The sequence below is a fragment of the Barbus barbus genome (assembly GCF_936440315.1).
Source record: "Barbus barbus genome assembly, chromosome: 50".
Lineage (NCBI taxonomy): Eukaryota > Metazoa > Chordata > Actinopteri > Cypriniformes > Cyprinidae > Barbus > Barbus barbus.
In genome coordinates this window covers 2,766,004-2,780,188 of record NC_136728.1, presented here as the reverse complement: position 1 = coordinate 2,780,188, position 14,185 = coordinate 2,766,004, and the positions used below count along the sequence as shown (strand labels likewise).

Genomic DNA, 14,185 nt, shown 5'->3' with positions numbered 1-14,185 from the left:
GAAGTTACTGTAACATGAAATTAAGTTTATAACTCATTTTACTTCTATTACACTGTAGTCGAGACCTACTAATTCGAGCTGGAGTACAGGCTGAATAAAGTAAATTGAGTCCAAGTCACGACAGACTAGAGGAGGGTAAAGTTAGAATGGGTGTTATTTTTTTATTAGTCCAAAAGACGTCCAATAAAGCGCATCCATCCATAATAAAAAGTGCCTCACACGGCTCCTGGGGGTGAATAAAAGGCCCCAGTTTCATCTGACCATAGAAGCCAGTCCCATTTGAAGTTCCAGTCGTGTCTGATAACTGTCTGATATGCTAGAGATTGTTTTTGGATGAGTGAGGAGAATTTTTCTTGAAACCCTCACAAACAACATGTGGTGATGCAGGTGCTGTTTGACAATATTTTTAAGGTTTTCTGACCCCAAGACTCAACTATTTTCTGCAATTCTCCAGCTATGGTCCTTGGAGAGTCTTTAGCCACTCAAACTCTCCTTCTCACCGTGCATTAGGACGATATAGACACACGTCCTCTTCCAGGCAGTTTCGTAACATGTTCTGTTGATAGGAAATTCTTAATTATTGCCCTGATGGTGGAAATGGGCATTTTCACTGCTCTTGCACTTTTCTTAAAGCCACTTCACTAATTTGTGAAGCTCAATTATCTTTTGCTGCACATCAGAAACATATTCTTTGGTTTTTCTCGTGATGGAAGTTTAAGGGAATTTAGGTTTTGTTTTACCTCCTATATATATTTCTGTGAAACAGGAAGCCATGGCTGGATAATTTCATGTTCATAATCACCCTGGAGTGCTGAAAATTGTGAATATGAATGGGAATATCTCCCATTTCTCTTTTCTGTCTACATGGCATCACTAGGTTCTGTCATTCAGAAACATGGCTTTTCATATCACTGCTATGCTGATGACACTCAACTTTACCTCTCATTCCATCCTGATGATCCGACGATAGCTGCTCGCATCTCAGCGTGTCTAACAGACATTTCTTGCTGGATGATGGACCATCACCTTTAACTCAACCTAGCTAAAACAGAACTGCTTGTAGTTTCAGCTAACCCATCGCTTCATCACAATCTCACTACCATAACTCCTTCAAAAACAGCCATAAACCTTGGAGTTGTGATTGATGATAAGCTGAATTTCTCAGACCACATTGCTAAAACTGCCCGGTCCTGCAGATTTGAATTATATAATATTAAGAAGATCAGGCCTTTTCTCTCGGAACATGCAACACAACTCCTTGTTCAGGCTCTTGTTCTGTCCAGACTTGACTATTGCAATGCTCTCTTGGCAGGTCTTCCAGACAATTCTATTAAACCTCTACAATTAATCCAAAATGCCGCTGCAAGATTAATCTTTAATGAGCCGAAAAGAACGCACGTCACGCCTCTGTTCATCAATTTGCACTGGCTACCAATAGCTGCTCGCATTAAATTCAAGGCATTAATGTTTGCCTACAGAACCACCACTGGCTCTGCACCCCTTTACCTAAATTCATTAATGTGCTTATGACTTATGTGCCCTCTAGAAGCTTGCGTTCTTCAAGTGAACGACGCATTATTGTGCCATTCCAAAGACGCACAAAAACACTTTCACGGACTTTTTCATTAACTGTTCCCATCTGGTGGAATGACCTGCCCAACTCAATCCGAGCAGCTAAATCCTTACCCATCTTCAAGAAACGGCTAAAAACTAATTTGTTCCATCTTTACTTGACCCTCTAACTCTAGCACTCTCTATTCTAATGTCATTTTATCTATATGTCTTTTTATTTATTATCTGTACTGCGTTAGGCTAACCAAGACTTGTAATAGCACTTGCACGTTGTTGCTCTTTTGTTGGTTTTGACTGCTTCTTATGTCCTCATTTGTAATTCGCTTTGGATAAAAGTGTCAGCTAAATGACTAAATTAAATGAATAAATAATGATATACTTCAGAGATATTTTACTCATAAGAATTTCTAGGGGTGCCAATAATTGTGTACAACATGTATTTGAGAAAAAACATTTATTTCATAATGATATTTCCCCCATTTTAAATTCTTATTATCCAATGAAAGGTTAGATTTTTATGATTTTTTTTAAAATAAAAGATCAAAAGGAATAACAATGCAAATTAATTTTCACAGCCTTCTTTGATCATATTTACCAAGGGTGCCGATATTTTTGGCCATGACTGTATATCGAAATATGCCATGAATAATTCCTACGTCATTCACCTGGAATGGCGTTCTACTATGAATACGACAGTTAGCGAAAGTTAGAGTGTTTCTAACATTTTAAATATGGATATTTTTCTTACTAAAACACATCGATTCGCTACAGGAGGCTTTTATTCACCCTGTGTTAGCTGTGTTAGTTTACCCAAAAATGAAAATGATGTCATTCAAGACCTCCTTTCATCGTCGGAACACAAATTAAGATATTTTTGTTTGAATCTGAGCGCTCAGACCCTCCATAGACAGCAATACAACTGAAATGTTCCCATGTCCAGACATGTAGCAAGGAGATAATCCATGTAACATCAAGGGTTCAACCATAATTTTACGAAGCCACAAGAATATTTTTTGCACAAAGAAAACTAAAAAATAACGATTTTATTCCACATTTTTGTCTCTACTGTTTCTCTTGTGGACATGCGTTCACGACAGTACATGACGCAAGCGCGTGGTGGCGCAAGCGCTGATCCAGATCCAGCTTGATGACAGCAGATGATATTGTCTGTTTGTTCTAAGCGTACACGCGTTAAATTCTAAAACTCGTGACAACAGAATTGATTCTAATTGTGTGTCAGTGTTTGTATTGTTCATCAACTGGGGAAAAAATCATTCTGAAAGTGATTCCAACGATATTGTTTTTCTGTGCCTTTATCATTATAGCTGTGGTGTGGACTCCACAGTTCTTTAATACTGAGAATGATTTTTAAAACAATATTTTTATCTTTATCGTTATCGTTCTTGGCGTGAACAGGGTTTTAGGCAGATTTTATTATGGATGGATGCGCTTTACTGGACTTCTTTTGGACTATTGAAAAATAACACCCATTTACTGCCATTATAAAGCTTGGAAGAGCCAGGACGTTTTTAATTAAACTCTTATTGATTTGTCTGAAAGAAGAAAGTCATATACACCTAGGATGGCTTGAGGGTGAGTAAATTATGGGGTAATTTTTGGGTGACCTATCCCTTTAATGAATTAAAGAGGGTCAATTTTGCTTCTGGATAATGGATAGTGATGATTATCTAAGGTCTGTTAGTCTATCAGTGCGAGGACTGATCAAACCTGATAGTCTATATTGATCTTGTGTTGGAGGATGAGCATGTTCCTGGTCTTCTCCAGCTCTTGGATGGTCTCAGCATGAGTGGCCTGAAGTTCCCTTAAAGATCGCTCCACATCCACTTTTATATCTTCCTCCACCTTCTCCAGAAATCCAAGCTCTCCACTCCTCTGACTCCGACGAACCTAAACGGTCATTAAAAAAAAACAAGACAGGAGACACAATGATAATTTCTATACACAAATTTCGTTTGAGATAAATGGTATCAACTACTGTTCAAAAGTTTGGGGTTTCTTTTGATCACCAAGGCTGCATTTATTTGATCAAAACTACAGTAAAAACAGTAGTATTGTGAAATACTATTACAATGTAAAATAGATGTCTTCAGTGTCACATGATCCTTCAGACATCATTCTAATATGCTGATTTGCTGCTCAAGAAACATTTCTTATTATTATCAATGTTGAAAACTGCTCCATATTTTTGTGGAAACTGCGATACATTTTTTTCAGGATTCTGTGATGACTCAAAAGTTCAAAAGAACAACATTTATTTGAAATACAAATTTTTTGTAACATCACAAATTTCTTGCATCTTTAATTATAATATTAGTATTTTGGTAATCTTACTGACCCCAAATGTTTGAGCGGTAGCAAGATGTTAATTTATACATAAATTTTAAGTAATTTGTACATAGTTTGGATTTACCTTTATAAGCATCAGGGCTTCACTGAGTTCAGCTGCATCTATTTCACTTTCCTTAAGAGAACAGCATCAGATTCAGGCATCATTGTGAAAAAAAAAATATCATCTGAATTGTTTTCAAACTTTTTGTTTATTTTTTAAAAGTTATTTTATATTAATTGTCTTTTTGGGTGAACCACTCCTTCAAATGACTATTTCTTCTCTACCGCTACAAATATTGCACTTTACCTTGGTAAAGAACTTCATGCGCTCTTTAATTTCATCCAGTTGTTGTTTCTGCTCGAGGTAACGCAGCTGAAGTTCCTTGTTTTCTTGCATCAATTTTTCATATGAATCTTCCGTGAAAATAAAATAGCAGTGAGTCTAACAGACCAGCGGTTTTAAAGCACCTACGGTCATGTGTGTGGTTACCTCTCTCTGCCTTGATCTTATCCAGGATCTGGTTTTTATCAGCGAGGTCGGATTTTAATGCCATCTCTAACTGGGCCACCTGTAGTTTGAGCTGCTGTTCTCTTGTCTTCCATTTCTGCTCCTGACTCACATCAAACGCACTATTGCAACAGAAAAACAGAAATTCAGAGCAAAACGCTCCCCCACAATGCTAGGGATTTGTTGAAATCCTTAATACTAAGTTTGAGCAATAACAATAGTAATACTATACTTAGCAAACAGTGCTAGTAAGTAGGGTTACACTTTATTTTAAGGTGTCCTTGTTACAGTGCAATTATACATTTAAGTACTTACTGAGTAATAGTAATTGACTACATGTACATACTACATGGTTAGGGTTACTTGCATGTAATTATGTATAATTAATTGTAATAATAATAGTAAGTGCATGTAACGTGCAACAAGGACACCTTAAAATAAAGTGTTAACGTAAGTAGTATACTATACGTGTTTAGTTTTCTGAACTGTGTGAAATTTCTATCCTTCTTATTATTACTACTTAATGTAGTTCATTCAAGCTTTTATCTTCTCACCTTTTCACTAATCTATCACAGTTTTCCTTAAGCAAGTCTCTCTCCTTCTCCAAATCCTGGATTCTTTCTTGTAACTGAAAACAGACAAAAAATACAAATTAAATCATTGAGTAAACTGTGAAAAGACAGACAGACAGACAGACAGACAGACAGACAGACAGACAGACGACAGATAGATAGATAGATAGATAGATAGATAGATAGATAGATAGATAGATAGATAGATAGATAGATAGATAGATAGATAGATAGATAGATAGATAGATAGATAGATAGATAGATAGATCATTTTAGTACTTCAAGTTACATTTACATTACATTTCAGCTTTATTTCAATTGCTGAAAACAGTTTTTCATCGTTTTAGTTTTAGTTAACAGTAACACCACTGGCTGTGATACTTTTTCACTTTCAAAAGCATGTATCGTACAGTATATAAAATATGTGTGTGTGTGGGACGGCAGCTGTACCTCTTGTGTGTGTCTCTGGTCCAGAGCTCTGGTCTGAATCTGTGTCTCCAGCTGTAAACTCTTCAGTCGCTCCTCCTTCAGCTGTCGGCTCACTTCATCCACCTTCATCAGCGCTGCATCATGACTGGCCTTCAGAGTCTTCATTCTCTACAAACACACACAGTCTCCAAACACTGCAGTTGCTATTGGCATGACCACCAGCAGAGGGCACAACAAATGAGACACCAATGTTGATGCCAATGAAGTGCGTTTAAGGGTAGAGCTGTAAAAATTACAAAGCACCTTGGTCCTAAAACAGATTTACAATATTTATAAAGCACAAAATATTATGGTCCAATTAATGGTTTGATTAATGGTTCAATTGTAATTTGATTACAGATTTATTCATATTTTTGAAAAAAATAAACATATTTGATCAAAAATCCAGTAACATAATAGTGTGAAATATTATTTTAATTAAAAAAAATATTTCAGCATCATTACTCCAGTCTTCAGTGTCACTGATTTCTGAAGGATCATTTCTAATATGTTGATTTGCTGCTCAAGAAATATTTCTGATGAATCATTTTCTTCTGCTTAATACTTTTTGAGGAAACCATGACACATTTTTTCATGTTTCATTGATAAATAGAAAGTTCAAGAGAACAGCATTTATTTAAAATTTATTTGAGATTATTTGTAACATTATAAATGTCTTTACTATCATTTTTTAACAATTAAATGCATTCTTGCTGAATAAAAGTAATAATTTCTATCAACAAAATCTTACTGGCCTGTCTTAAATCTTACTGAACATTAGTGTGCGTACACGTATTCTTACACTTGCAACATGTGTCAAGACAGTATAGAGGTGCAAATCCAGGAAAGAGCAGAGAACACTCCACAGTTATAATGGATAAACTATAATCTTTTTGTCACTGGAGTCCCTGACAGTCAGTCGTACCTCCTGTTGCTGTAGAAATCTGCCCTCCAGCACTGTGAGTGTGTTTGCTTTCTCAGACAGCAGCTTCTGTAGTTTGATCATCTCCACATTATCCTTTATAGTTAACCTGCAAAACACACATATCTCATCAGAACAAGAGCTAAACTCTGCTGTAATCATATCAATATTCTATTACAGCAATTTAATACGAGTTTAATAATGCAGTGTTTAAAAGGAGCGAGCAGCACCTCTGTCCGCTGGCCTGATGCTCTCTCATCTGAAGGAGTGATTCCTCAAACTCTCTCTCTTTCCTCTTCAGCTGATCTCTCAGCATCTCTGCTGATCTCTCCATCTCCTCCATCTGAGCTTGCTGGCTCTCAATCACATTCTCTCTGTCATCAGATAAAACATGCAAAACATGTGAACATATGTAATGTCATTCATTCTGCGAGTGTTGTGTTTCTGTCAGCACTCACAGGTTGCGGATTTCAGCACGGGCCTCATCCAGCAGACTGTGTCCATAGCGGGGCAACAAACCCTGGGGTGGTTTTGCACTCATGTCCCCTTCAACATGCCTGATGCCTTTGACTAAAAAACAAAACACCACCATAAATTGTACCATATTTGAAATATAAGTCTTCATCATTTTCTCCAGTACTTCTGTTTTTACACATCCTAGAAAACACTAAATAGATCATTTGCAAATATATTAAGAAGCTATGGAAACACTCTCACCCCCAACAAAGTGATTACTAAATTTGACTACAATGGATTGATAACATAATATCATCTTAATTACAGAATAGAATAGAATAGAATAGAATAGAATAGAATAGAATAGAAATGGTGGAGGACCACAGAATAGAATTAAATAGAACACATAATTGGCTGCATAGAAAACAGAGCATAAAAGATTACAGAATAGAATAGAATAGAATAGAATAGAATAGAATAGAATAGAATAGAGAACAAATACAACAAAACAGAATACATAGACCAGAGCAGACAGTGAACCGAATATAACAACATAATGCAATTTCAATTGCAGAATAGAATATAACACAATAGAGGGGAAAGAACATAATATAAAATAAATTGAAGATAATAGAGTAGAATTAAAACAGAACAGAATAGTTTGGAGAATAGAAAAGAAAACAGAAGAAACAGATGGATTACAGACAAGAATAGAGTACAAATTAAATAGAACACAGAATTTAGATTCTAGAATATAATATAATAGAATAGAATAGAATACAATAGAATAGAGAACAAAAACAACAAAACAGAATACAAATAGAACCGAGTAGAATTTAACAGTGAACAGAATATAACAACATAATGCAATTTAAATAAAAAATTAGAATAAAACACAATAGAATGTACAGAGCATAATATAGTCCAGGTGATATGTGAAAAAAAATTATCACTTTTTCATAAAAGCATGAAATTTGGTAATCTGGTATAGTTTGCGGCCCTAAACATTTTAAGAAATGGAGCCATCACAAAACCACATCGTGGTTGACATGGCAACCATTTTACTTTCCGCCATAACCAAATTATGTATTTTGTGTCATATCTCCTGAACCAAACATGATAACACAGAAAAGGTGATGTCTACCCCTATATTTTGATGGTCAAGGATTACAATGATACCATATACAACAACATAAACTGTTCAGGTGAAGAGTTAATGGTGAAATCAGCAATGAGCATCACAGTATCACAGCATTTACAAAAGTCCATATTATGGCTATTCATTTATTCTTTCTTTGATAATTAACTAATATTTTATTCAATAATACACTAAAATATTGTTTTTCAAGAATACTATCATATATTTCAGAGATATATATATATATATATATATATAAACACAATCTCAGGTAAGTGTATTTCCAATACATTCCTATTCTCTCTCAACAACGCTCTAACATCACACGCAGACAGCAACGCATTCAGGTGAACAGTTAATGGTTAATTTAGTGACTTTATGAGAAGGATTACAATGAAATCTCAGAAGATGCAGAATGAAATTTCAAACATATTTCATGTAAATTTAATTTACAATCACTCTCTGGGGCCAGAGTTGTCTATTATGTTGTCCACAAGGGGAAAGCCAGAGTCAGGTACACGCAGGTGAACCGCTAATATTTGATGAAACCAGTGGAATAATATTTATGTGTAGGGTGGTGCGGGTGCAGGCTGGAGGGTTGCGGGTCCAATAACCAAGACTATTTCGACTTGGTCCAGTACACGGTGAGCAATGTAGCCAATCGCGCTGCCACTGATTGACAACTGTAGTGATTATATTAAAGGGGGCGCTCTTTGCTTGCTTTCTGTCTTTAATCTATTCACGATTTGAATTAAAATTTTAATAAATGAGTTTTTTATACCTCATGTAGGAGATTTAATGCAGGTGTGGTTCAGGTTGCAGTTTTTATGTCAAATAGGTCGGGTATAGTATTAAATTAGTGTTGCTGTCAGATAACGTGTCGGGTGTTCTGTTAAGTACTGCAGGTGTTGGATGATCATTTCACCAGCCAGGAAAGGTGAATGAAAATGCCTCTGTGATGTTACCACAAGGTATCACTTACTTACAGATCTCAGGCTTCTGGAGGGGATGTAGATTCGTAAGAGTGAGGAGGAAGTAGGAGGGTGCTGAGCCTGTGGCTATACTGTACGCAAACATCAATGTCTTGAACTTGATGCGAGCCACAAACGGTAGCCTGTGCAGGGAGATAAAGAAAGGGGTGAAGTGGGCCCTTTTGGGCTCATGGAAGACCAGTCGTGCCACTGCATTCTGAAACATTTGTCAAAGTTTGTTTGTGCATGATGGAAGTCCAGCTAGAAGAGCATTGCAATAGTCCAACCTAGAAATGACAAGGGCTTGGGCAAGAAGTTGTTCAGCCTGCTCTGTTTGGAAGGGCCTGATCCTCCTGATGTAGTGCAATGCAAACATGCATGATCGAGCTGTCTTAATAATATGGTGCTTGAAGGTCAGTTGGTCACCAAAGAATAATTTTTGATGAATCTAGCAGGATGATGAAATCATGCTGTAGAGTCAGAGTAGCAGGGAAAACGAGAAGCTCAGTCTTTGCCAGGTTGATATATGCCGAGATGTTTGTCAGGCAGCCTGAGATCCATGCAGCTACTATTGGATTGTCTGGTTGAAATGAATGATAGAGCTGTGTGTCATCAGTGGTAGAATTTGGTAGGAGAAACCATGTGCTTGTAAAATGGGTCCCAGCGATGTAGTGCATATGGTGAAGAACTGATCCCCGAGGAAACCCTGTAGCCAGTTGATGTTCTTTGGATACCGCTCCTCCCCAGGAAACCCTGAAAGACCCACCTGTGAGATAATATTCAAACCAGTGGAGTGCAGATCCGGTTATGGTAGACAGGATAATCTGATGATTCACAGTGTCAAAAGTGGCATTCCTCGGGAACGTCTTGTAGATGGCAGGATCTCCAGCAGGACGGTTCCTAACAGTACTGTTTCTAGCCCTTTTGTCTTCAGGTATACAATTATATCCCACAGTAAGAACTTTGGGAGAAGCTAGGATTCATACAAGGGTTAAGATTGTTTGAAGGAAGACATGTTAACATCGCCATTGAAGAACTGCTACAATAAATGTATCTTCTATAAATTCTTCTCCCCCAAAAAATGTTGGTCAAGCATACTTAATTTTTTGTTTTAGGGACATCTATTACATTGGTGAGCCACCCAAAAGACTGCTCAGCAAAAATACAGTAAAGATGATGATACATGGAGCAACTTTTTAGGTTAGAAGGGGTGCACTGGCCTGTCTAGACAGATATTGTCTTGACATGAAGTTAAAGAACAACTGCACACTCACTTAAGCATAATAAATAACCTATGCTTAAGTGAGAGTGCAGTTGTTCTCTTTCAAGTAGAACATATTTTTCCCTTCAACTTGCACCTCTATAGGTGTGCGTTTGCTTTGCCTCACTTGCTCAATGAAGTTAAAGTGGATCATAAAGTGTCAGTTGCTGTATTTACATCCAGAGATGAGAAATAGGTGGGTGAGGGAAGAGAGGATGACACTAAGATGGAAGGGTGAAAGGGAGCATAGGTTTTGCCTAAAAGTAACTGGTAGAGAAATTGGTGGCACACAGGTAGTAATATGTAGGTTAAATATAATAAAGAAATGAGCAGAGATGTCTAGAGGTTTTACCAAATGTTGTCTGAGATACAATTGCATGTGTAAATTACGTCAAGCTGGTTGCCTGATTTGTTAGTGCTTGTGGTGGTAAGCCATTTGAGATCGAATGAAGCTAGGAGTGGAAGTGGAAGTCTGCAGTGTAAGGCTTCTCCAGATGGATTTCGAAGTCACCAAAGACTACAAGTGGACTGACATGAGGACAGCAGCCCATACAGCTCCTCTATAAAGGATTATATATGACCAGGAAGGGGATAAATCATCACAATATGGAGTTTAACTACTCAGTAGTTGAAACTCAAAATATTTTTTAATGCATAGGGAAGAGTGGGTTGAGTGTTTCCAATTATTAGAAATGAGAAGACCAGTACCCTTCCAACCTGCCGGGGGGTGTGAGAGAAAGGGAAGTTGTTAGAGAGAACAGCAGGGGTTGCAGAGTCTTCTGGACAAATCCAGGTCCCAGTCAAGCCCAAGATACTAAGAGTAGACTGAGAAGCAATGGCCAGAATTAAGTTTGTTGACCGCTGACTGACAATTCCAGAGAAACTGACAGAGGTGCAGCAGAAGAGGTGCAGATAGGACGCAGATTATCAAGATTGCATTGCCGTCTGTGTGTGATATTAGAGCGTTGTTGAGAGAGAACAAGAATGCATTTGAAACATACTACCACCTACCTTCCTTACTTTACCTGAGAGGTAAGGAAAAATACACTTACTTGAGATTATATTTTTTTATATCTCGGAAATAAATTATTGTATTCTTGAAAACAATCTTTTATTGTACTATTGAATAAAATATTATTTAGCTGGTGGGCATTCTGGCGCAATATGGCTGCCGTCGCATCATCCAGGTGGATGCTGCACAATGAGATTGAGATCCCCCCTTCCACGTAAAGCGATTTGAGTACCCAGAAAACCACTAAATGTAACAAATTAATAATTAATTAATTAAAACATCCTTTTATTGTACTATTGAATAAAATATTAGTTAATTATCAAAGAAAGAAAAAAATAATAGCCATAATATGGACTTTTGTAAATGCTGTGATACTGTGATGCTCATTGCTGATTTCACCATTAACTCTTCACCTGAACAGTTTATGTTGTTGTATATGGTATCATTGTAATCACTGACCATCAAAATATAGGGGTAGACATCACCTTTTCTGTGTTATCATGTTTGGTTCAGGAGATATGACACAAAATACATAATTTGGTTATGGCGGAGAGTAAAATGGTCGCCATGGCAACTACGAGGTGTTTTCGCGATGGCTCTATTTCTGAAAATGTTTAGGGCCGCAAACTATACAAGTGTACCAAATTTCATGCTTTTATGAAAAAGTGAACATATCACCTCAAATTGTGCACATATCACCCGGACTAATATAATATAAATGGAAGCTAAGAGTAGAATTACAACAAAACACAACATAGTTGGCAGAATAGAAAATAAAACAGAACAAAACAGATAGATTACAGACAAGAATAGAGTACAGATAAAATAGAACATCATTTAGATTCTAGATTAGAATAGAATAGAGCTGAATAGAATAGAGAACAAAAAAACAGAATACAAATAGAACAGAGTAGAATTTAACATATAATAATATAAATTAATTATATGAAAATAATATAACAAAGCATAACAATATAAATTACAGAATAGAATAGAATAGAACAGAATAGAATAGAATAGAATAGAATAGAATAGAATAGGAGTGAAATCATCAACTGATAGAACATACTACAGATTTTCAATTACAATACAGTGAGGAATAGAATAGAATTGCAAAACACAATAAAATATAATAAATGATAGTATAGAATGGAATAGAATGTAACAACACAATAATGGAGAATGCGGAATATGACACATTTAGAATAGAACATACAGTAGATTACAGAATAGAATAGAATAGAATAGAATAGAATAGAATAGAATAGAATAGAATAGAATAGAACAGAACAGGTGTACCTGCTTTGGGAGTGTGAGGTCGTGATGCTGTCGTGGGCATGTCGTCTCTGAGTCTGCGGAGGCCGGAGTTGATGCGCGGTTGGATGTGGCTGTATGGAGTGTGCCGGTGGTTCTGCACCTGCAGCTGCTGTTTGGCTGCTAACAGCCGCTGTTTGAGCCCTTCGTTCTGTTTCTCCAGCTCCTGAACCTTCTCCTGCAGCTCCTCCACCATCTCCTCCATCTCAACATCTCGACCGCCCTCGCTCTGCTTACGGTCCTTCACCAGACGAATCAACTTGGTGGCCATCCTGAAACACCCAAAGACATTTCTAAACTTACTGCATTGTTCTTGTTACTGATCCATTTTTTATTATTATTTTGAGAAGAATACAAATAAACCAGATAATCTGCATGACTGATCAAACCTGCGGATCTTGTCTTCTTGTTTGCATGTATGTTGTTTAAGTGTGAGGTTTTCTTCGTGCAGCCGTAGAAATTTGTCCTCCAGCTCCTCTCTGCTGAACTTGGACACATTCTGCCTCTCTCTGACATTCTGGGACAGCAGGGCCTCTAAAAACAGTTTCAAACATGATCGGTCATTTACCTGCCATTAACTAAAGCAGTTATGGTCAGTTATTATAATACTTTTGTTTTAATTCTGACCAGGCAATGTGGCTGCTCCATTTGGGTTGACAGTGATGTCTTTCACAGGAATATCTCCAGCTGTCTCATCAGCACGAGCAAACATCATTCAGACTGAAATCAAATATATAGATAATAAAATAACTCCATTATTTCATTAAAACTTGACTTTACACACAATATAATACAACGGTATCACCATGTTTACTTTGGACATGCATTATGGTATTAATATAATAAGTAAATATCACCACATATGAATATGGTAAACATTTAGTACCATGTTATATATCAAAGTAGCGATGCATTGCCATCTGATACTCGACTGCATCGATACTGATACTTGAATTACAATCTGATGCATGTTTTCTTACATGGTAAGTCATTTGTATCGTAAATGCAGTATTTCGGAAATACAAATTCAAGTTTCCAATAAAACACAGAAAAACAATGTTACAGTAGACGAACTTATAAGCACACCGCGTACTTTAAACCTTTACAAGACACAAATATTTTAGTCCAAACATGATCTCACCGATTCAAAAGCATCACACACAGACCACAGCGACAGTTGCTAACAAACAACTCATCCACTTCCGCCCCAACGGGCTCCACTTCCGGCGAAAGGCTTATGGGAAATGTAGTTTTTACGGCGTGGCGTCTTCGAGTGCCTAGAATGAACTGCGCTCAAAAACATCTGTTGAATTTCCATTGAAATGCGGGTATTCGTTCTCTACACGACACTAAATCACATATTCAATCAAATAAATGTCTGAATGCCAGAACAAATCTTGCAGGAAATAGCCGTGCATATCCACAGCAGTGTAATACAATGTAAAGAAACCAGAGTATTGAACAGAACTTAACAAAAAAGCAAAAGTCTGATTTACTCCTTGACCTGTTTAAAATTTTGTATCCTAAAGCTGCGATGCATGCTGGCAGGTTTAGACTCGTAAAACAGTCATTTATGAGTTAAGTCAAGGAGAAATGGCATATTGATGTCAGAAAGTGGGCGGGACCTCCACTTCCGTGTGAC

At 37.0% G+C, this 14,185-nt stretch overlaps 2 protein-coding genes across 3 annotated transcripts in view; both read right to left on the bottom strand.

The window, feature by feature from the left end:
* rpgrip1l (RPGRIP1 like) overlaps positions 1–14,182 on the bottom strand; it is a 35,581-nt gene extending 21,399 nt beyond the window's left edge. The window contains exons 1-13 of one of the 2 annotated variants that reach the window (XM_079414155.1): positions 13,685–14,182; positions 13,171–13,263; positions 12,933–13,077; positions 12,529–12,815; positions 6,850–6,961; positions 6,622–6,765; positions 6,395–6,500; positions 5,452–5,598; positions 4,984–5,057; positions 4,412–4,551; positions 4,229–4,335; positions 4,004–4,054; positions 3,301–3,480 (exon numbers count right to left, since the gene is read on the bottom strand). In XM_079414155.1, coding sequence (XP_079270281.1) covers positions 3,301–3,480; positions 4,004–4,054; positions 4,229–4,335; positions 4,412–4,551; positions 4,984–5,057; positions 5,452–5,598; positions 6,395–6,500; positions 6,622–6,765; positions 6,850–6,961; positions 12,529–12,815; positions 12,933–13,077; positions 13,171–13,258 — 1,581 coding nt within the window. In that variant the 5' untranslated portion in view covers positions 13,259–13,263; positions 13,685–14,182. The remainder of the gene's footprint in view (positions 1–3,300; positions 3,481–4,003; positions 4,055–4,228; positions 4,336–4,411; positions 4,552–4,983; positions 5,058–5,451; positions 5,599–6,394; positions 6,501–6,621; positions 6,766–6,849; positions 6,962–12,528; positions 12,816–12,932; positions 13,078–13,170; positions 13,264–13,684) is intronic. The other variant, XM_079414156.1, reaches the window with a different exon arrangement.
* Positions 1–14,185, bottom strand: part of LOC306868005 (histone H3.2-like) — a gene marked incomplete at its 3' end in the record, with an annotated part of 468,278 nt that overhangs the window by 288,117 nt on the left and 165,976 nt on the right. The gene's annotated exons all lie outside the window — the stretch shown is intronic.